Genomic DNA, 20,563 nt, shown 5'->3' with positions numbered 1-20,563 from the left:
AGGAATGGCGATTTGTGCAGGTGAGTGAAAACATTCAAGAAATCATTCTAGCTCGTGTCATACTATGGAAGACTTGTGAAGGCTTAGAAATTTCTTTTGCCCTTTAAGGATGTCTGTTTGGGCGGTGCGTGCTTGGATAAGACGAAGAGGGAAGCTCTCTCTCGCTTGCTTGGGTTCTGCTGTTGGCTCGCACATTGTTTACGTTTCTCTCGCTCCCGCTCTCAATCATTCTGCTGGTGGCTCGTTCTTTGCTATTGTTCAGGCAATTAGAGATCACATTGGCAATCATTGGAGATAATTTCCGTGACTCGAAATTGTGGTTACGTGTACTGACTGAATTCTTGTGAAATGTACTTTTCACATATAACGATGTAATGAAAAGAAAAGGAACACGTCTTTACTTTGCCATTTTAAACAAGTGCAGAAACTCCAACTTGTGACGAAAGGAAAAAACAACAATGTAATAAATTGGGACAGGAATGCAAGATGAAAGGAGGAATGGCGATTTGTGCAGGTGAGTGAAAACATTCAAGAAGCTATCCTAGCTCGTCTTATATTATGGAAGACTTGTGAAAGCGTAGTAATTTCTGTTGCCATTTTATCATGTCTGTTTGGGCGGTGCGTGCTTGGATCAGACGAAGAGGCAAGCTCTTAGTCGCTTGCTTGGGGTCTGTTGTTGGCTCGCACATCTTTTACGTTTCTCTCGCTCGCGCTCTCAATGATTCTGCTGGTGGCTCGTTCTTTGTATTGTTCAGGCAATTAGAGATCACATTGGCAATCATTGGAGATAATTTCCGTGACTCGAAATTGTGGTTACGTGTACTGACTGAATTCTTGTGAAATGTACTTTTCACATATAACGATGTAATGAAAAGAAAAGGAACACGTCTTTACTTTGCCATTTTAAACAAGTGCAGAAACGCCAACTTGTGACGAAAGGAAAAAACAACAATGTAACAAATTGGGACAGGAATGCACGATGAAAGGAGGAATGGCGATTTGTGTAGATGAGCGAAAACATTCGAAAAATTATCCGAGCTCGTGTCGTATTATGGAATTCTTGTGAAAGCGTAGAAATTCCTCTTGCCCTTTTATCAACATGTCTGTTTGGGCGGTGCGTGCTTGGATCAGACGAAGAGGGAAGCTCTCTCTCGCTTGCTTGGGGTGTGCTGTTGGCTCGCACATCGTTTACGTTTCTCTTGCTCGCGCTCTCAATCATTCTGCTGGTGGCTCGTTCTTTCTATTGTTCAGGCAATTAGAGATCACATTGGCAATCATTGGAGATAATTTCCGTGACTCGAAATTGTGGTTACGTGTACTGACTGAATTCTTGTGAAATGTCCTTTTCACATATAACGATGTAATGAAAAGAAAAGGAACGTGTCTTTACTTTGCCATCTTAAACAAGTGCAGAATCGCCAACTTGTGACGAAAGAAAAAAACAACAATGCAATAAATTGGGACAGGAATGCAAGATGAAAGGAGGAATGGCGATTTGTGCAGGTGAGTGAAAACATTCACATAATCACGTGAGGTTCAGTGTTAAGTGTATCAATTTCTTTGGCTGATTTAGACATTTTCGTGTTTGGGCGATGCTGGGTTTAGATGAAGAAGCAAGCTGTCTCTCGCTAGCGTAGAGTTTGTTGTTCGCTCGCTCACTTTCTTTGTCTCTCTCGTTGGCGCTCTCGTTCGCGCTTTGCTGTTAGCTCGTTCTTTGTTTTCTTAAGCTAAGTAGGTAATATTGCGGATCATTGTTGATAATGTTTGCTCTCTTGAAATTGTCGTTTATTGTAGTGACTTAATTCATGTGTCATATATTTTGACACCAGATAATGTGCCGAAAAGAAGAGAAAGTTTTCTTTGCCATTTTTAACTGATTCAGAAACGCCAGCTTGTGACGGAAGGCTAAAAGAGAAATGCAAGAAAAATTGGACAGGAATGCATGCTTAAAATATGAATAGCTATTTGTGTAGTAAATTGAAAAAACTCACATAATCAGACTAGCTCCTACCATAACTAGGATACATTTTTAAGTGCACGAATTTCTTTAGTTGCTTTAGACATTGCCAAGTTTGGACGATGCTGGTATTAGACGAAGAGGCATGCTGTATCTGGCTTGCTTACATCATGTTTTGAACATGCTCCCTCTCGTTGTCTCTGTCGCTGGCTCTCTCAATGTCTATTTGTTTTTACTTCCCTTTTGCATGTGCACAGGCAAAATAGCTTACATTGACACTCATTGTAAGTAATTTATCTCACTTGAAATTCTCGTTAAGTATAGACACTGAATGTTTGTCTAACGTCCTTCTAACTTCGACAAGAGTAAGGAAAAGAAGAGGAACGTTAACATTTCAAACAGGTGCAGAAAGCCTAATTTTGACGAAGGGCTAAAAATAAACAATGCAAAAAGATGGTCTGCAATGCAAGATTAAAGGAAGAAAGGCGATTTGTGTAGGTGAGTGAAATAGTAATCATATGAACTCGTATCATATCATGGATGAATTTTTAAAGCTTGTTTGGCTGCTTTAGCAAATATATAGTTTTGGTGTTGCTGGGTGTAGACGATGAGGCAAGCTCTCTCTCGATTGCTTGGAGTCTGTTGTTGGCGTGCCCAATCTCTATGTCTTTCACGCTCGCGCTCTCAATCACTCTTCGTTGCTGGCCCATTCTTCTTTTTATTTGGGCAATTAGCCTGCATTGACAATAAATGTACATAATTTTTGCTCAAATGAATTGTGACTTGTTTGTTTGTCAGCTTGTTTTATGCCCACTGCAGAACGAAGGCCTCTCCCTGTGATCTCAAATTACCCTTTTCGGCGCCAAGCGATTCCAACTAGCGCCCGCGAATTTCCTAAGTTCATGGCTCCACCTAGTCTTCTGCCGTCCTCGACTGGGTTTCCCTTCTATTGGAACCCATTCTGTAACTCTAATGGTCCAACGGTTATTTACCCGTGCGATACATGACCTACCCAGCTCGAGTTTTTTCCCTTGATGTCAATCAGAATATCGACTATACCAGTTTGCTCTCGGATACCAACCGGTGTCTTTCTGTCTCTTAACCTTGTGCCTAGAAATCTTAATTCCATCGCTCTTTGCGCGGTCCTTAACTTGTTCTCAAGCTTCTTTGTCAGTCTCCAAGTCTCTGCCCCATATGTCATCAGTGGTAAAATGCACTTATTATAAGCCTCCCTTTTCAGTAATAATGGTAAGTCTCCAGTGAGGAGCTGACAATGTCTGCCGTATGCGATCTAACCCACGTTTATTCTTCTATGGATTTGCTTCTCATAATCAGGGTTTCCTTTTATTAATTGACTTAGGTAAACGTACGCCTTCACCGACTGTAGAAGCTGACTGGCTATCCTGAACTCCTGTTCCCCTGCCCGCCTATCTATCATTACTTTTGTCTTCTGTATATTAGTCTTCTACCCCACTCTTACACTCTCTCTGTTTAGTCCTCAATCATTTGTTGTAACTCACCTGCATTGTTGCTGAATAGAACAATGTCATCGGGAAATAGAAGGTTGCTGAGATTTTCGCCGTCGATCCTTACTCCTAAGCCTTCCCAGTTTAATAGCTTGAATATTTCTTCCAAGCACGCAGTGCATAACATAGGAGAGATTATGGCTCCTTGTCGGACCCCTTTCTTTATAGGTATCTTCCTACTTGTGAAGATTTAAGGTGGCTCTGGAATCTCTGTAGATATTTTCCACGGTATTTACATAAGTGGTCTGTACTACTTGATTACGCAATGCCTCTATGACTCGGAATATCTTTACAGAGTCAAATGCTTTTTCGTAATCTATGAAAGCCATAGAGAGGCTTATCGTACTCAGCGGATTTCTCGATAACCTGATTAATGACTTGGATGTGGTCCATTGTAGAATCTCCCTTACTGAAGCCAGCTTGTCCCCTTGGTTGACTAAAGTCCAGTGTGGATCTTAATCTATTGGAGATTATTTTCGTAACTATTTTATATAATACTGGGAGTAAGCCAATGGGTCTATCGTTTTTCAATTCTTTAACGTCTCCCTTTTTGTGGATTAGTATAATGTTTGCATTCTTCCAGTTTTCTGGGACCCTTGTGGTCGGTAGACACTTCCTATAAAGAGCCGCCAGTTTTCAAAGCATTATGTATCCTCCATTTTCGATTAAGTCGACTGTTACTCCTTCATATCCGGCCGCTCTTCCTGGTTTCATGACGTGCAAGGCCCTTCTGACTCATGGCTAGTTATTGGAGGAGTTTCTGTATCGTTTTCATTACTGTTTCTAATTGAGGTATCCTGACTCGTCTGTGTACTGTACCGGTCAGTATAGAATTGTTCCGCAGCTTTCCCTATATCTTCTATATTGCTGATGATATTACCCTGCTTATCTTTCAGTGCATACATCTTGGTTTGTCCTATGCCAAGCTTCCTTCTAACTGATTTCAGGCTGCGTCCGTTTTTTCCGGCTTCTTCAGTCTTTCTCATGCTTTAGTTTTGAATATCCCCTATTTTCGCCTTTTTGATCAGTTTTGACAGTTCCGCGTCTTCTATCTTATCTCTTGAGTTGGCCACTCTTCACCTTTGTCATTTGTTTATTACGTACTTTGTTACTTTGGAGAGCTTGCCTACTGTTTGCCTTGCAGCCTTGCCTCCCACTTCAATGGCTTGCTCTGAAGCAAGCCTAGTTACGGTTTCATTTCGTTGCCTATATGTCATCATCATCTCTCGGTTCTAAGGCTGTAAATTTCTTTGCAAGGGCCAGCCTTAATTGGGCTCCTTTTACACTTACTGCTTCTAGCTTGACTTGTTTCTTCTTGACCAATTTTACTCTTTCTCTCTTCAAATTGAGGTGAATACTATCCCTCACTAACCTATGTTCACTGCACTTTACCCTACCTATAAATTCTACATCCTGCACTATCCTGGCGTCAGAACAAAGTTTAAAATCCATTTCATTTCTTGTTTCGCCATTAGGGCTCTTCCAGGTCCACTTTCTGTTGTTACGTTCCCTGAAAGAGGTGTTCATTATTCGAAGCTTATTCCTTTCTGCGAATTCCGTTAAGGACCGCTTAACCTGAAAAAAAACGCTCGGCGAAGAGGAACTTCGCCAATTTAAACACGTGCAGAAACACCAACGCGTCACGACAGGCTAATAGAACAGTGGGAAAAAAATTGACAGGAATGCAAGATTAAACGAGGAATGGTGATTTGTGTAGGTCAGTGAAAATATTCAGCTAATCTTACGAACTCGTATTATATTATAGATGACTTTTTAGAGCGTATAAATTTCTCTGGCTGCTTCAGCAATTCGATTGTTTTGGCGGTTTCGGGCATTGACGAAGCGACAAGCTCTCTCGCTTTTTCGACTCTGTTCTTCGTTCGCTACCATCGCTGTCTCTCTACCTGGCTTTCTCGTTGACTGTTTGCTTTTGGCACGTTCTTTCTTATGTTCAGGTAATGAGCTAGCTTACATTTAAAATCATTGAATACAACTTTTGACACTTGAAATTGTAGGTAAATATGCTGACTGGATTCACGTGTAAGGTCGTTTTAACCTCAAATAACATTCTGAGAAGAGGAACTTTTCTTTACTTTGCCGTTTTAAACATGTGCAGGAACTTCAACATGTGACGAAAGCCGCAAACAACAATGCAACAAAATGGGACAGGAGTGCAAAATTAAAGGAGGAATGGCAATTTGTGTAGGTGAGTGAAAATGTTCCGATTATCATTCGAGCTCGTGACAAACTATGGATGCCATTTTAAGGCGTGTAGATTTTTCTGGCTGCTTTATGAACTTTTGCGTTTTCGCGGTGCTGGGATTAAACGAAGAAGTTAGCTCTCTATCACCTGCTTAAAGTGTGTTGTTCGGAAGCTCACTCTCGCTCTCTCGCGGTGCTCTCGTTCCCGCTTTGCTGTTTTGTCGTTCTTTCTTTTCTTCAGGCTGTTACCTTACATTGACAATCATTGAATATGAGTTTTCGTCACTTGAAATTGTCGTTATGTGTACTAACTGCATTCTTGTGTCAGGGCACTTTTACACCAAATAATGTACCGAAAAGAAGGGGAACTTTTCCTCACTTTGCAATTTTTATCAGGTACAGGAACGGCCAACTTGTGACGAAAGATTTGAAGAACCATGCAAAAAATTCGACAGGAATGCAAGCTTAAAATATCAGTGGCGATTTCTGATGTACAATGAAAAAAATTTAGATAATCAGGCCAGCTCGTGCCACAACTAGGATGAATTCTTAAGTACATCCAATTCTTTGGCTGCTTTACACATTCCATGTTTGGGTGAAGCTGGGATTAGATGGAGAGGCGTGCTCTCTCTCGCTTGCTCAGACTTTGTTGTTCGCTCGCTCCCTCTCGCTGTCTCGGTCGCTGGCACTGTGAATGACCCTTTGTTGTTGGTTCGTTCTTTCTTTTGTTCAGGCAACTAGCTTACGTTGATAATCACATATATAATTTTTGCTCACTTGAAATTGTAGCTAAGGGTACTGAGTCAATTCTTGTGTAAGCTCGGTGCGACTTGAAACAGCGCCCGGAGGAGAGGAAAGTTGTTTTTACTTTGCCAATTTTAACAGGTAAAGAAAGGCCAACGTGTGACGAAAGGCGGAAAGAACTATGCAAAAAAATTGGACAAAAATGCAAGATTCAAGGAGGATTGCCGATTTGTGTAGGTGAGTGAAAACATTCAGATAATCATACGAGTTCGTATCATATCATGGATGCCTTTTGAAATCGTACCAGTTTCTCTTAATCTTTTAGCATGAGCAGTCAACAAAGACATCAAGAAAAACATACGGGAAATTACTTGTTCTTACTAATTTAATTAAAGAAATGCAAAAATAATCGTATTGAAAGTGAATGAACAAACAGCTTGCCGAAGGTAGGCAACGAACCCACGTCTTCGCAGTACGTGTGTGAAGCTCTAACCAATTGAGCTTCCGCGGCTCGGTTTCCCCATCCACTCTCTTGGGTATTTATGTGTTACTACTAGAACTAACCTGGGAATTTTCGGCCAGCGCCACCACTCACAAACCATTTTTATCCACTTTTACTGCCAATTATTTATCATTCCTTTAATTCAATAAGTAAGTACAACTGAGTTCCCCTGTGTTTTCATTGGTGTGTTTGTTTACTTGTCATGGTATGATTAACAAAAATATTGCCACTCCGGTAACCCCCTTTCTTCTCGTTATGACCATTTCAGCAAATTTTGCGTTTTGTCGGTGCTGGGATTAGACGAAGAGGCAAGCTCTCTCTCACTCGCTTGGAGTCTCGTGTTCGTTTGCACATTCAATACGTCTCTCTAGCTCGCGCACTTGTTGTTGTTTGTTGTTGGCTCGTTCTTTCTTTTGTTCTGGGAATTAGCTTGGATTGGACAATACCGTATAGAATGTTCACTCATCGAAATTCTCGCTAAGGGTACTGACTCGATTCTTCTGTACGGTCCATTTGACCTGAATTAACGCACTGAGGCGAGGAAATTTTTTTCACTTCGCCAATTTTAACAGGTCCAGAAACGCCAACATGTGACGAAAGAACAAAAGAAGAATGCCAAAAAATCGGAAAGGAATGCAAGATTGAAGGAGGACGGGCGATTTGTGTAGGTGAGTGAATGCATTCAGATTATCATTAGAGCTGGTATCATACCATATAGGTCTTTTAAAAGCCCATTAATTTCTCTTGGTTTTTGGTGTCATTGAAGAAGATAAGTCCATTTCTGGAAACGTTGGATCCTGCTTTCACCTTGTTCTCGTTGTGCTTATCGTCTCGAATTTCCATCTCCGTGCCTTCACTCTGTTTTCTTGGTGTTTTAGCAAATTTTGTGCTTGGATGGTGCTGGGATTAGAGGAAGAAGCAAGTTCTCTCTCGGTCATTTGGAGTCTGCTGTCGGCTTGCACATTATATACGTATCTCTCGCTTGCACTCTCAATGAATCTTTGTTGTTGGCTCGTTTTCTTTGTTCGGGCAATTATCTTACATTGAAAATCAACGAAGATAATTTTTGCTCACTTGAAGTTGTGGTTAAGGGTACTGGATCATTGTGTAATGTCCTTCTAACCTCGAACAATGTAATGAAAAGAAGAGGAACTTTGCTTTAACATGTGAAACAGGCACAAGAATGCCAAATCGGGATGAAATACTAAAAGAACAATGTAAAAAATTGAAAGGAATGCAACATCAAAGGAGGAAGGGTGATTTGTGTACGTGAATGAAAAAATTTACACAATCATACGAGCTGCTATGTTATAAGGGACACCTTTGTGAAGCGTGTATTTTCTTTGGCTGCTTTTCCATTTTTGTTTTTGAGTGGTCCTTGGATTCGACGAATAGGCAATCTCTCTTTCACTCGATTACAGTATGTTGCTCCCCGACTCAATTTCGATGTTTCTCTCGCTCGCGCTCTTGCTCACTTTTTGTTGTTGGCTCGTTCTTTGATTTGTTCAGGCACTTAGCTTACATTGACAATCATTGTAGATGATTTGTGCTGATTGGAAATTGTCGTTAAGTGTACTGACTGGAATTTGCTGTAAGGTCTATTTAGCCTCAAAATAATGTATTGAAAAGAAGAGGAATTTTACTTTACTATGCTATTTTATACAGTTAGAGAATCGCCAACGTGTGACGAAAAGGTACAAAAAACAATGCACTAAAATTGAACAGGAATTCAAGATTAAAGGAGAAGCGGCGAGTTGTGTAGGTGAGGGAAAACCTTCAGCTAATCATACGACCTCGTACGTGGTCAGGGACACCTTCTTAAAGAGTATACTTTTATTTGGGTGCTTCAGCCGTTTCTGTGTTTTGGATAGTGCTTGGATTTGATGAAGAGGCAAGCTCTCTCTCGCTCGATTATAGTCTTGTGTTCACTCGCCCCCTCTCGCTCTCTCACTTGATCGCGCTCTCCTTGTCTGTTTCTTGTTGGCTCGTTATCTCCTTTGTGCGGGCTTATTTTGAATTCCATTACTGATCTCTTTTGTGCATTTTCAATTGTGTTTAAGATATAGTGACACGAACTTTTGTAAGGTCCTTTAAACTCCAAATACTGTATAAAAAAAGTCGTACTGTTGTATAGTTTGACATTTTTAACGTGCCCAGAAACGTCAACGTGTGACAAAAAGCTGAAAGAAGAATTCAAAAAAACGAGGAGAAGAGTGCAAGATGAAAGAAGGAGTTGCGATTTGTGGAGGTGACTAAAAACATTCAGACAATGATTCACACTTCTCACTTCTTAGGAATGCGGAATTGAGAACTTGATAAAGTATTGTGAGAATGTGCTCGTTTTAGAGAATTTTTCCCACAAAGGAGATGATGAAGAAACGCGGTTTTGTTTCTAAGATAATGGTGAGGCGTAGGTATTTCTTTTGTTAGGCTACATACAATGGCTGGCATATCTTAAATAAAAGTGAGGTTTACAGCCATCACATGATCTGTGATATTTTTTCATCGTCGTGTTCTTGTTTTATTCGCCCTGTTGAAGCTTAGTTCTAGAGTAGTGTTCACTCTGACCCATTGAATAGGTGTACATACGCCAACTTGTTACGAAAAGAGGATAGAACAATGCCGAAGATATGAACAGGCACGCAATGTAGAAGAAGGAATTGTCATTTTTGGAGGTTAGTGAACACGTTGATAGTATCTTTCCAGGTCACTTTTCCGGGATTGACATCTTAGTGTCAGAAAGTATACTGATCAAATTGTGTGAGAATATTGTTAGGAGAAATGGTATAGTAAGTACACAAGGTAGTTCTGTTGACTGTAAAGTGTAAAAAAGAGCGTAGATAAGGCAGCATGTGGCTAAAACATGAAACGACGTTGACGCAAAGTTCGAAAATAATTCAACATGGAAGCAGGATTTGTGAATTGGTAATATATATAGGTGAGAAAGAACTTTCAGAAATATTTCAACTCATCAACTTCTTCGCATGCATGTATTCTAGGTGTATAATATACGCATAAAATTGTTACCAAGCTATTCTTTACCTCAAAGAACTTGTTAAATAGGTACACATTGCGTTCACTTGCCTTTTTCGAACAACGGCGAAATTCACTAACCTGTGCTGTTCGTGCGCATTTTCTTAGCCAAAATGTAGTTACGCAAAAATAAGGCTGCAACCAAAGTTGAAGCGCGTTGAAGAGAAGGGGTTCCACAACTGATCATCTTGTACGTATTCAAGGATATATCTGTGACGCATTTGTACACAAACAGGTTTTCTTATCCATATTTCTTGATATGGAGAAGGCGTATGACAGAACGTGGCGCTACGGCATCTTGAGAGACTTATCAAAAATGGGCATTCATGGCAACATGCTAAACCCAATAAAAAGCTATTTCTCGAATTGTGCATTTTGGGGGTAAAAGTAGGTAATCTACTGTCACGTCCTTTTATACAGGAAACTGGTGTACCCAGGGAGGAGTGCTCAGCTGCAAACTCTTATTGTTAAGATGAGAACACGTCGTGCTTCACTGTCTCCAGCCATGTTTTATTCCGACTACGTAGACAATATACAAATAGGTTTGAAATCCTGCAACCTTACAGCGCGTGAAAGACAGGTACAGCAGGGCTTAAACAAGGTGTCCATGTGGGCAGACCAAATGGATTTAAAATCAACTCCCACGAAAGTTCTTTTGTTCTCTTCACAAGAAAGAGAGGCCTGGTTCCAGATCCTTGCGTAGAACTGGGCGGACAACAAATACCTCTGAACAATGAACACAAATTTCTAGGTGTTATACTTGACTCGAGGCTTACTTTTATCTCCACATATAAAATATCTTAAAGCAAGATTCCTAAAAACGTTGAATATACTTAAAATCCAATCCCACACAACATGGGGTAGTGACAGGAAGTGTTTATTGAATCTTTACAGGAGCCTAGTTCGATCACGATTAGATTATGGTGCCGGAGTATATCACTCTGCCGCACCGAGCGCGCTAAAGATGTTAGACGCCGTTCATCATCTGGGTATCCGCCTGGCCACTGGCGCATCTAGAACAAGCCCTGTCGAAAGTCTATATGTAGAATCAAATGAGCGGTCACTCCATCTTCAGAGAACGTACATCAGCTTCACCTATTTTCTCAAAGTGCACTCTAATAAAAAACATCCGTGTTTCACAACCGTTAAGGACTTGACGTGTCAAACACTTTTTCGCAATAGACCCTCTATGAGACTTCCTTTGTCACTCCGTGCAAGAGAACTTGGCGAAGAAATTAATGTCCCAATAATCGAACATCGCCTAATGCCTCCTGCTAAGCTATTACCGCGCTAGGAGTGGTAGGTGATAGATTGTGATGTATCCTTCGTAGAGGTTACAAAGCACGCCCCTCACCTCGAAATCGCTATGCATTTCCGTGAACTTCAATCAAAGTACTCGTGCTGTGAATTTTACACAGACGCATCAAAATCACATGCTGGTGTATCTTATGCCGCTGTTGGTCCCTCTTTTTCTAAATATGACATATTGTACCCGCTAATAAGTATTTTCACTGCAGAAGCCTATGAAGTACTGTCTGCAGTAAAACATAAATAAATTAAAACTCGACAGAGCAATAGTTTTCACAGACTCGTTAAGTCGTTTAACAGCGTTAATCTCTTTACAAAAGTATACCAATCCTGTCTTCAATGAACTCTACTCTCTCTTATGCACTATTTATCTATCACATAAACATGTAGTAATATGCTGGGTGCCTGGCGATAGAGGCATCGAGGGTAATGTACTAGCTGATAAAATGGCCACATCATCTGACACCACTAACTACCTTTCCTACGGCTTCTGCCCCTGTCACAGATCTTAAGCTTTTCTTACGAAAGAAGCTGCGACAACACTGGCAACACATGTGGAATGCAGAAATAAATGATAAACTGCATGCTATAAAACCACAGTTAGGTTCTTGGCGCTCCGCAAAAAAATCACGGCGAACAGATGTCCTATTCTGTCGCATGAGAATAGGGCACACATTTGGTACCCACAATTTTCTGTTCACTGCAAATGAACCGCCAACCTGTGGTGATGTGGTGAGAGGCTGACCGTCCTCCACGTCCTCTTGGAGTGTCGCAAAACCGAATATGAAAGAAACATTTTCCTTTTGCGTATCATTATTGCTTCCCTCTCCACCCAGCTATGTTTCTTGGTAAAGAACCGGTTTTAACACGAAAGCAGTGCTAAATTATTTAAATGATGTTGTCCTACATGTTATCAGCCCATTAAATTCGTAGCTCATCCTCTTTCCAGAGGATGCCGCTGTGATAGTTGATTTGTATAGCGCATGTCTCCAGGCCCTTGTGTCTAAAGGGCTCTAACGAGACAGTGATTCTCTAGTGAATTTCAGCATCTAACATAATTTTTATGTCGTGTCATTATTTCCAATGCACCTTAATGTTCATAGTACACGTCATTTGCCATCGCCATAATCTTATTACACGTACATTTTGCGCACTTTACAGTGAGAGTTTTTAGGCTCCTTTACAGCCACGTCTCGTCAACTTCATAGAACTCATCACTCCACCGCGAAATCACTAATACTTGCTTGGCGCTCTTTGGCCATACCTGACCCTTGCGCCAATAAAAACCACACATTCATTCAAAGTTGAAGCGCATAAAACTTACCGCGTCGTTTCAGAGCGAGGAAGAATCGAAGCTCAGATTTAACGGCAAGAAATGAAAGAAGCGAGGCCGGCTAGTAGCATGATCGCACATCACGGATTTGTTGTTAGAGATAATTTCTTATGGGAAATTACTACACACTCTTATGCGCCCGCTTCCGTTCCGGTCGTGTGCTGCAGCGTTGACTACGCAACCAGGCTCACTCGTTCAACGCACCAGCGTCAAGAGAATGGTTGTGTAAGTCATTGAGCTTCATATAATAATTGCTATAGGGAACTGCGGCGCTACTGTTTACGGAAGCTGCAGGGGGGCGGGCGGTTCAGCCAATATGGGGTTTATGGGAAGTGCATGGATTCGCTTCATATGTATTACTCCTTCTTAGCATCAAGGAAGTTATTCTTTTACATCATTCTGCTTCGGTTTCGCAGGTTGCACCCGGTCCGCTTGCGTGACAGCCTGCAAAAAGCTGGACAGCAAGAAACCACTTCTCGATGTTATATGCATTGGAAAAGGGAAGTGCAAATGCTTGTACCAGGATGGTGAGCACTGTTCGAGAAACAACGTTCCACATGTTAGGTCGCAGGAGAAATAGCTATGACCACCTTTACCCGTGCGGAATAGCATTGTGATACCAGAACGCGCAATCATTTGTAGATGCCATGCAATGTCAAACGCAATCTATCTGCGGATTCAATCCGCCTGTCCACATGTTTGTCGCGGTAGATGACAAATAATGAGATGAATGCACAAATGGCAAACGCAGTCGCGCTATTACTATGCCTTTTGCGACAGACAGGAACAAGTGGCGAGGCTGATCACTTGCCCTTGATTTTTCGTGGCATCTGCAAATGCACAGCAAGTGATGATTTTGCATGCTGTTATTTGGGCAACGTGAATGCCGCAGGAAATGGCTGTAGGTGCACAAAGTTCGGCTCTCATGTGAATATACAGGTCTGAAAGCTACAGTGAGCAAAGCTGTTATGCTCAATTGGCGCCGAGAAATTATTGAGTAACCCTGGGACAAACTTTTTCTTGAAAAGGGCAAGTTTCAATAAAGTTCCTCGGATGTTTTTCGGCTCAGTTCTCTTCGCCTAGGGAGATTAGCTATGACCTATAGGCACTCTGGTGGGATACTCTCAGGGGATAAGTGGATTGTTGGGTAGGTGGTCTAATGGCCAGTAACGGGCAGGGTGAGTTCAACTCATTTCGACGTTATGGCGAGTCCTTTCTTTGGCCACTAGGGTGCCTACACACTCTATTCGTGTATGTTCTTAAGCAGACATTTGTAAAATGGTGACTGCCAGTTACGTAAGTGCTGCCACACCCGTCTCTAAATCAATACATTTATATGCATTTTCAGCAAGCTCCGAAGATGTTTTACTTCAGCATGAAAGCATAGACAGTGATCACAGCGTTTTCAACACTATAGATACATGCAATGACTTTGATGTCACTGACTACGATGCTATTTTCTTTAGAGCGCGTTAGCAAATGAAGTTAGATGAACGGAGCCTTCGCCAGCTCTTATTCGTCTTATATTTGGTGTATTTACATACACTAGTTGGGAATTTACTATCGCCATGTTTACTACCCCCACTTGGATCCTGCAACAGATTGTTATACGAGATAAAACATACCAATGTAATTTTTGAACATATCTTTGGAGTTCTGGCGAGAGCATTCAAGAGTTCATTAATGGTTCATTTAACCTCGCATTAAAGAAAAATGAACACATTTCAACTTCCTTCCTCCATTACCATGCTCATGTAGGCTATGCTAACACAAAGTAGGTTGGTGTTTAAACTAGCATACATGTAAACAGTATTAAAACCTGCTATACGAAAGCAATGTATTTTGCGCTGTCCCATCTGTGCTGACATCTTAAATGTGGCCTAAGCGCCATAGCTATACACACTAAATAAGTAAGCCACATACTCTCTAGTAATATTCGAAGGCATCACTGCGTATTGTTTTCTATAGACAGCAACACCCTGATTAAAAACACGCTGTACTACGGAAGTTCCACTGGAATTATTCACTGCCTGTAGGTATAAGGCAAAAAGCGAACCACCTTGAGACTGATATGTACACTAATGGACATTTTTGTGTGTTTGTGAACAGACTGCACTCAAGAGAGATGTCAAAAATTCTGCGTGGAAAATTTAACCTTGAGCTGGCTGAAATCGGCCAAATGCAAGGGACGGGTTTGCCACTGCAATCCACCAAATGGTAAGTGTATCACTGGTATTGTGACGTGTCTATGTCATGATGCGTATTTATCACCCTAGGGATCACCGTCTTTATGGAATACGTTCTCCACACCGAAAATTCCTGACAACATGTACTCCGCGAGGCGAGCGGTTTGTGAATATGTCTAGTAGTCATACGTAATATGTGTTGATCATGGTTGCGGGACATTACCACCTAGAAAAAGAAAACGACTGAAACTAAAATATTCCTTCCATAGGTCTTTCTCTAGCGCTTCGGTTGTGGCCAGAATAAAAGGCCATCCCTTTTACAGCCTCAATACTTCACATAAGCCCATCAAAGCTCACATTAAGAGAAACAATTAAATCATAAATGCAACTTAACAAGAGTAAATGTCCGAGCAAGGCTGCATCCATAAATGACATTGCTGAAACTCTTCCTGCTCTTCGAGTAGAATGCGTGATAACATAAAAACCATTGTAGTGTGAAGAACCCTTCCTGCAGGAAGCCTGAGTACCAGATGTGGGCTAATCTATAACTATATACTTTGTTTCAGGTGAATAGACATTATTATGTGTGTTGAATCGTATAAGAATGTAGGACCAACTGCCCATGACACATTCCTTGCATCTGGCGTCAAACAAGTCGCATAATATGACAGAACATAACGCGCACCACGAGGGGTGGGAGTGTATTTTTGGTTAAACGAGTACGAAACAGAAGATCCTACGAACTATTGAAGGCCATTGTCACTGGCATAAAGAATCCATCTGAGACATTGCTCATTGTATTCTACCGAATTTATACTACCTTAGGTAACTACAATAAAAAGTACTAATTATGAAAACTCTCAAGTGTCTGCACTGCCTCATTGCGATTGTCCACATTGATAATAGAGTCGTATAACACAAGAAATAATTTCCGGGACACACAAATCAATGGCAAATGTATTGGACTTGAATTTAGGTATTCAAGGTGGCTTTACCTATGGCACTTAGCAGTGTGCCAAAAAGGCGGTATGCAATTCCGGTGATGTTAATTCTAGCAGCTCTGAAGTAGAAAATATTCTCACGTGAACGGAGGAAGGGGGTAATTTCTATTCAGCACGTCAGATGTCACTCGTCATCGGGAAGCTACGTGCCTTAAGAAAAAAGTTAGAGGACGCTTAAGCTCTGCCTTTAGGAGTGGAACGCGACGGCAAAGTTCCCTGACAGCTTCTCACGCTTCCCGGCAACTGCAGCTTATGTAACTGTAATGTTTACCGGGAAACAATGGCGGTGAACGCTGTGCATGTAGGCGAGCCTTCTGGTAGAAATGCGGCCTCTTGAATGGGCCGCCATGCGGCAGAGGCGAGCGCCATCTGGAGCTGTTGCAAGGAACCAGGCGCACAGTTTTATGTCCTTCGAGATTTGCGCGCGAAAATCTGGGAGGCCATATGGCCGCTCTAGGAATGGTACAAACACAGAAAAGGGGGTTCGTATTGTTTTTGTTTTTAGTTTTCGCTTAACAGAGTCATGTTTTCTCGTATATTCGAATGACAATCCGACGCTATCATGCCTGCAGGTTGTGAATATGCCGTACTTTATGATTTTTTAAGCATTTCAGCTTGATAAATTGCATGAATTCAGTGACTTTCGTGCGCTACATGGAGGCCTGGGCATGCGCGGTCCGAATTTCATTTCGCCAAAAAGAGGTCCGACTCTGCACGCAGGAGGCGGGACGGCGATGCCGGACGCCGCCACCGGATATTCTGCGCCACGGGGCCCTAAACGCTGCCGCGTTAAACAGCAATACATGCGGCACCTGGAAAAGAAAGCATACCACATGAGTCCGTTGAAATCAATTGGAACTTTCCGAGATTGTTAAGTTATCTGAGTGCTAGTCAAGCGCTCGTTTAGAAATGCCCCAGCGCTTCCGCTACATCTCCAGCAAAACCAAGGAGTGCTTCGAACACGTTCTTTCCGAAACATTCACCGAAGCAAACGAATGGCGTCGCGCAGAGGACATGATGTTGTTCGGGTGAAACAAATCATCAAGAAAGTGCAGCCCATACTGCACTGCTACAGAATATGCTAGTGGTTACTGTAGCTTATACGCCAAGCAGGTTAATCAATAACCTGCGATATCTTCAGATTCTTCTTCAACAGCGCTACATCACTGTTTCATATGATGTAACACTAACCGTGCTCAGCTGTCTAAGGCTGTATAAATTTAGCGAAAGAACCTGACTTCATATTTCCTTCAGTAACCAGTTCTTCCGTATATCCTATATAGCGGTGGCACTGCTTTAAGCGACACATGTATACGAAATGGTTTCTCCAAACGTTGGCCCTGAACCGCGGTAAACATGCGCCAAGTAGCCATTTTATTTTGCGTTTACTTATTCACTCACGCTGGACAGACCACTGAGCGCGCGGTAGGATATGAAAAGAATGAAACCATGGAAAACTAATTGTAAGAGAAGGCAAGGGAAGAGTGTTTGCCACCAATTTACAGGTTTGTCCCATTAGAAGTTAACTTCACCCGATAATATCGACCGCTGTACCCAGGTCTTGTAGTACCTTCCTCTATGCGTCACTGCTTTATTTATTGGTTTAGTAATTATCATTTCCTAAAGGGCCACTGAAAATTCAACAACTTCGTAAGAATTTGTGGCACTGAAAGCCCGGCACGCCAACACGACCGAAAGGAGGAATGAACACGGGAACATGAAATCGGACAATCAACTGAAATGTTACCGAATGTCAGAAAAGAGGGAATGCCAGAAAAGAGGGAAAGAAATGCTGCATCGTCACGTCAATCATGGATAGGTGAAGGCCCATTGTGAACCATAGGTTTAGGCATAAAAATAATCGAGTGCCGATTTACGTATGTGCGACCCCTTATGCAAGGCCGAAACCACAAGGCGAAGTTCTTCGTTTTATTTCTAAGCCAAACTACCCGGCCTACAAAATTTTCACTACACTACTAATCGCGACAGTTTACACGAAGGGAGACTTTGTTTCATTAGTAACGTCCATGCTCAGAAAATTTATTGACTAATGCAATGCCTTGAATGTCGTACACAAAACGTAACCGCAGCTAGAATGAACAACTACGATCATTCGGCGGCCTTGTACGTATGCCTCTTACCTTGTGTAGTATTCATTCGTTTTTTTTTTTTGCTTCAATTTGTATGTCGAGACAGTGGCGTATATATTTCCTACGTTACTGTGAGCGGTAAACCCAAAGTTGATCAGGTATTGTCTTCCTATATTCGTAAGCCTATGCGACAGATAGTGAATGCAAAGAACACCTCTAACTCTATTCTTATTATTCTCAATACGTTCATTCTTGTGTCCGTGTTTGCACACCGGCCTTTCAGCAACCCGTTATATATTGCCTGAGAAGGAAAATGCGCACACCTCCTTGAACGGGACGTATGCGGAGCCAAATGGGGGTGCCACCCCTATGCATCTATGTGACTCGTTCATGCATTACATTGATGTTTATCCAGATCATCGCGTAGATACCTGTATATTCTACCCCTGTTGATATTGCTGTTCTTCTTCTTCACTACATTCACTGTCGGCCTAGATGGTACAGGTAGCATTTGTTTACTTCGATTTTGGTTTTCCGGGTTAACTAAAACGTTCGGCCTCTGCACGGTGCCGTTTGCGTGCGTTCAGGCCCGCGGGAGAAGTTTCTCGCTTAAGCGGGCGTATTGTGTATAGTAGTCTATATATAGTAGCCTATAGTAGTCTATAGTCTAATGGGTAGAGCATTTCGCAACGGCGTGGGGGGAACCCTATTCAAAACCACCCGTTTCACGGTCTTGGGCCACTGGCTATGCGAATTAGTGCAAGTGCCGCTCTCTGATGAACCTGTGACACCAACTTAGATTCCGGTGTATGTGTCGCACCTCGATTAACATTTTCGGCACCAACTTAAGCTCAGTGTGTATGTACCACTTGGTATATGCGAATCTTTAAAGACGAAAATATTGTGAAATTTATCCGGTGGCGGGCTGACTCTCAATTGGGTAATATATGCTGAACCTTCTCGCAATATACATTTACACAAACGCCACGGGCAGACTTTCTGGTGGCATCGCTAGATGGCGCAGGGCGTCCAGTGTCAATTGTGAGACAAGAACTCTGCTGCGTACTATTGTGGCTGAGGTTCCTTCTAGACAAATGATGATTCACCGGTTAACGTGCAGGTATAGAAGGAATGCTGTTGTTCCTGGCGATCCTTCTGGACAAAGCATGCACACCGGCGAGCCTGCAGCTGTGGAATTCCATTCACGCTTCATCTTTCTTTCGGCGCCAAAGAGCCGACGAGGAAACCGCCGCTAAATAATTCACAAACGATTATATGGCCCCGTTTTCGTCTGCAACCCCAAAGTGTAAAGCGGTCATCGGCCATTTGCAGTCTACTAACTGCTACAAAGAGCATACGCTGACGACGTCGTGGGAACAGTGTCAACCCCTGTTTCTCAAGAAATTTCAGCGTCATTGCATCGAGGATAGGACGAAGGTTGGACACCAGAGGCAGAGTCCGTCGGAGTGATGCGACACAATACGTAAGGTTTTGCAGACAGTGCGACAGTTTCACTTGGCCGAGAAGGTGGGCATTGAGGTCCCTCACCGGGTGAAAGAGGGGAATCTACTGCCTAAATAGGGGATCTTGAGTGTTGTCGATTGTACTCGCACATGCAATGACTTTGGCATGTAGTGTGCTCTGAGAATCATGGAGCTGTCCTTGTAATGAATCATTACGTACATTTTACATAATCCTTCTTCATAAAACATCTTATTATCAAGTATGTAATTTGGATGCTTGTTTTGATGTTGCTATTCATTGAAACGAATGCCGTCCTGTATGTTGTATGCGTGATGCCAAAGAAGGTAGCACTTTTCGCTTCAATCGCTCAAAGTTTTTTTCCGTGAGGATGACGCCACCGAAATACCCCGACCAACTAGAAGGTAACCACTTGGTTGGGAAATGACATGCTAGGGGGAAATGGAAGTAAGCTTATTTGCCAGCACGTAAGTTTAACCTTGAAAGGCCTAAAGACAGTTCCAAAATAAAGGAAAACTGGAACAACTTGTTGACATATATTGCTGGCCATGGAGAAAAAAAAAGAAAATGTTTTTATGGTATAACCAACTTATCGTACAAATACAATTACTTAGTAATAGGTTTTCTAAGCTAGTCGTAACTGAAACTTTACTTCACCATATAAAAAAACTATACTGTGCGCTTTGCCATCAAGTTTTGTCGGGCTTCAATCAGGCTTTTGTGTCATCTAACTACGCGGAGTATACAGGGTGTCCCAAATAAATTTTGCCAGATTTTAAAAATATGCCGATACACACTAACAGGACGCGACGAAATACATGATGCTGACTATTGTAAGAAGTAGGTATCGCCATTTTTTATTCTTGTTAATTGCAGAAGCCTTTATGATTAATTAACCAACCTCGGTAGCAAAGAAGCTAAGGAAGAAAAATTCAATTAGAAAGTTGTAGACCGCTTTGCAAAAGGACCAATTAGACAGTTCCCAAATTTCTATCTACTAGGCATTAGCGGCACCCTACCTGCACAGAAATCGCACACAATTTCAAGAAAATATTTATGCGCAGTGGCGTAGATATTATCTCCTCTGCCCCGACAAACGTTCAAAAATTTGTTTGATGGTCAACCCAGATGCCAGAAAGAAAGTAGGATGCTCAATAAATGACAAAGAGCAGTTCGTTAATGGCGAGGAAGGCGTAATT

The 20,563-nt window shown here is 42.0% G+C and overlaps 1 protein-coding gene across 3 annotated transcripts; it reads left to right on the top strand.

The window, feature by feature from the left end:
• Nucleotides 1-435: 435 nt before the first annotated feature.
• On the top strand, nucleotides 436-19,215 carry LOC129384379 (uncharacterized). 3 transcript variants are annotated; one of them, XM_055069799.2, is made up of 8 exons: nucleotides 436-514; nucleotides 1,414-1,503; nucleotides 5,600-5,689; nucleotides 6,571-6,666; nucleotides 7,504-7,599; nucleotides 13,022-13,132; nucleotides 14,715-14,822; nucleotides 19,003-19,184. In XM_055069799.2, exons 1-8 carry the CDS (start codon nucleotides 487-489, stop codon nucleotides 19,140-19,142), a joined length of 759 nt encoding a protein of 252 aa, XP_054925774.1. In that variant the 5' UTR covers nucleotides 436-486; the 3' UTR covers nucleotides 19,143-19,184. The 3 variants fall into 3 exon arrangements, with proteins under 3 accessions (XP_054925774.1, XP_054925775.1, XP_054925776.1); XM_055069801.2 differs by lacking the exon at nucleotides 19,003-19,184 and adding an exon at nucleotides 15,358-15,642 and having other exon boundaries at nucleotides 439-514; XM_055069800.2 differs by lacking the exon at nucleotides 7,504-7,599 and having other exon boundaries at nucleotides 19,003-19,215.
• Nucleotides 19,216-20,563: the final 1,348 nt, after the last annotated feature.

The sequence above is a fragment of the Dermacentor andersoni genome, chromosome 8, assembly GCF_023375885.2.
Source record: "Dermacentor andersoni chromosome 8, qqDerAnde1_hic_scaffold, whole genome shotgun sequence".
Classification (NCBI taxonomy): Eukaryota; Metazoa; Arthropoda; class Arachnida; order Ixodida; family Ixodidae; genus Dermacentor; species Dermacentor andersoni.
Note: the sequence above shows the minus strand (reverse complement) of the source record. Positions and strands in the feature narration are given on the sequence as shown.

Coding starts and splice junctions, on each gene's coding strand:
- LOC129384379 (XM_055069799.2), top strand. CDS start 487: ATGAAAGGAGGAATGGCGATTTGTGCAG. Junction 515..1,413: donor AGGAATGGCGATTTGTGCAG/GTGAGTGAAAAC, acceptor AAACAAGTGCAG/AATCGCCAACTTGTGACGAA. Junction 7,600..13,021: donor AGGACGGGCGATTTGTGTAG/GTGAGTGAATGC, acceptor TCGGTTTCGCAG/GTTGCACCCGGTCCGCTTGC.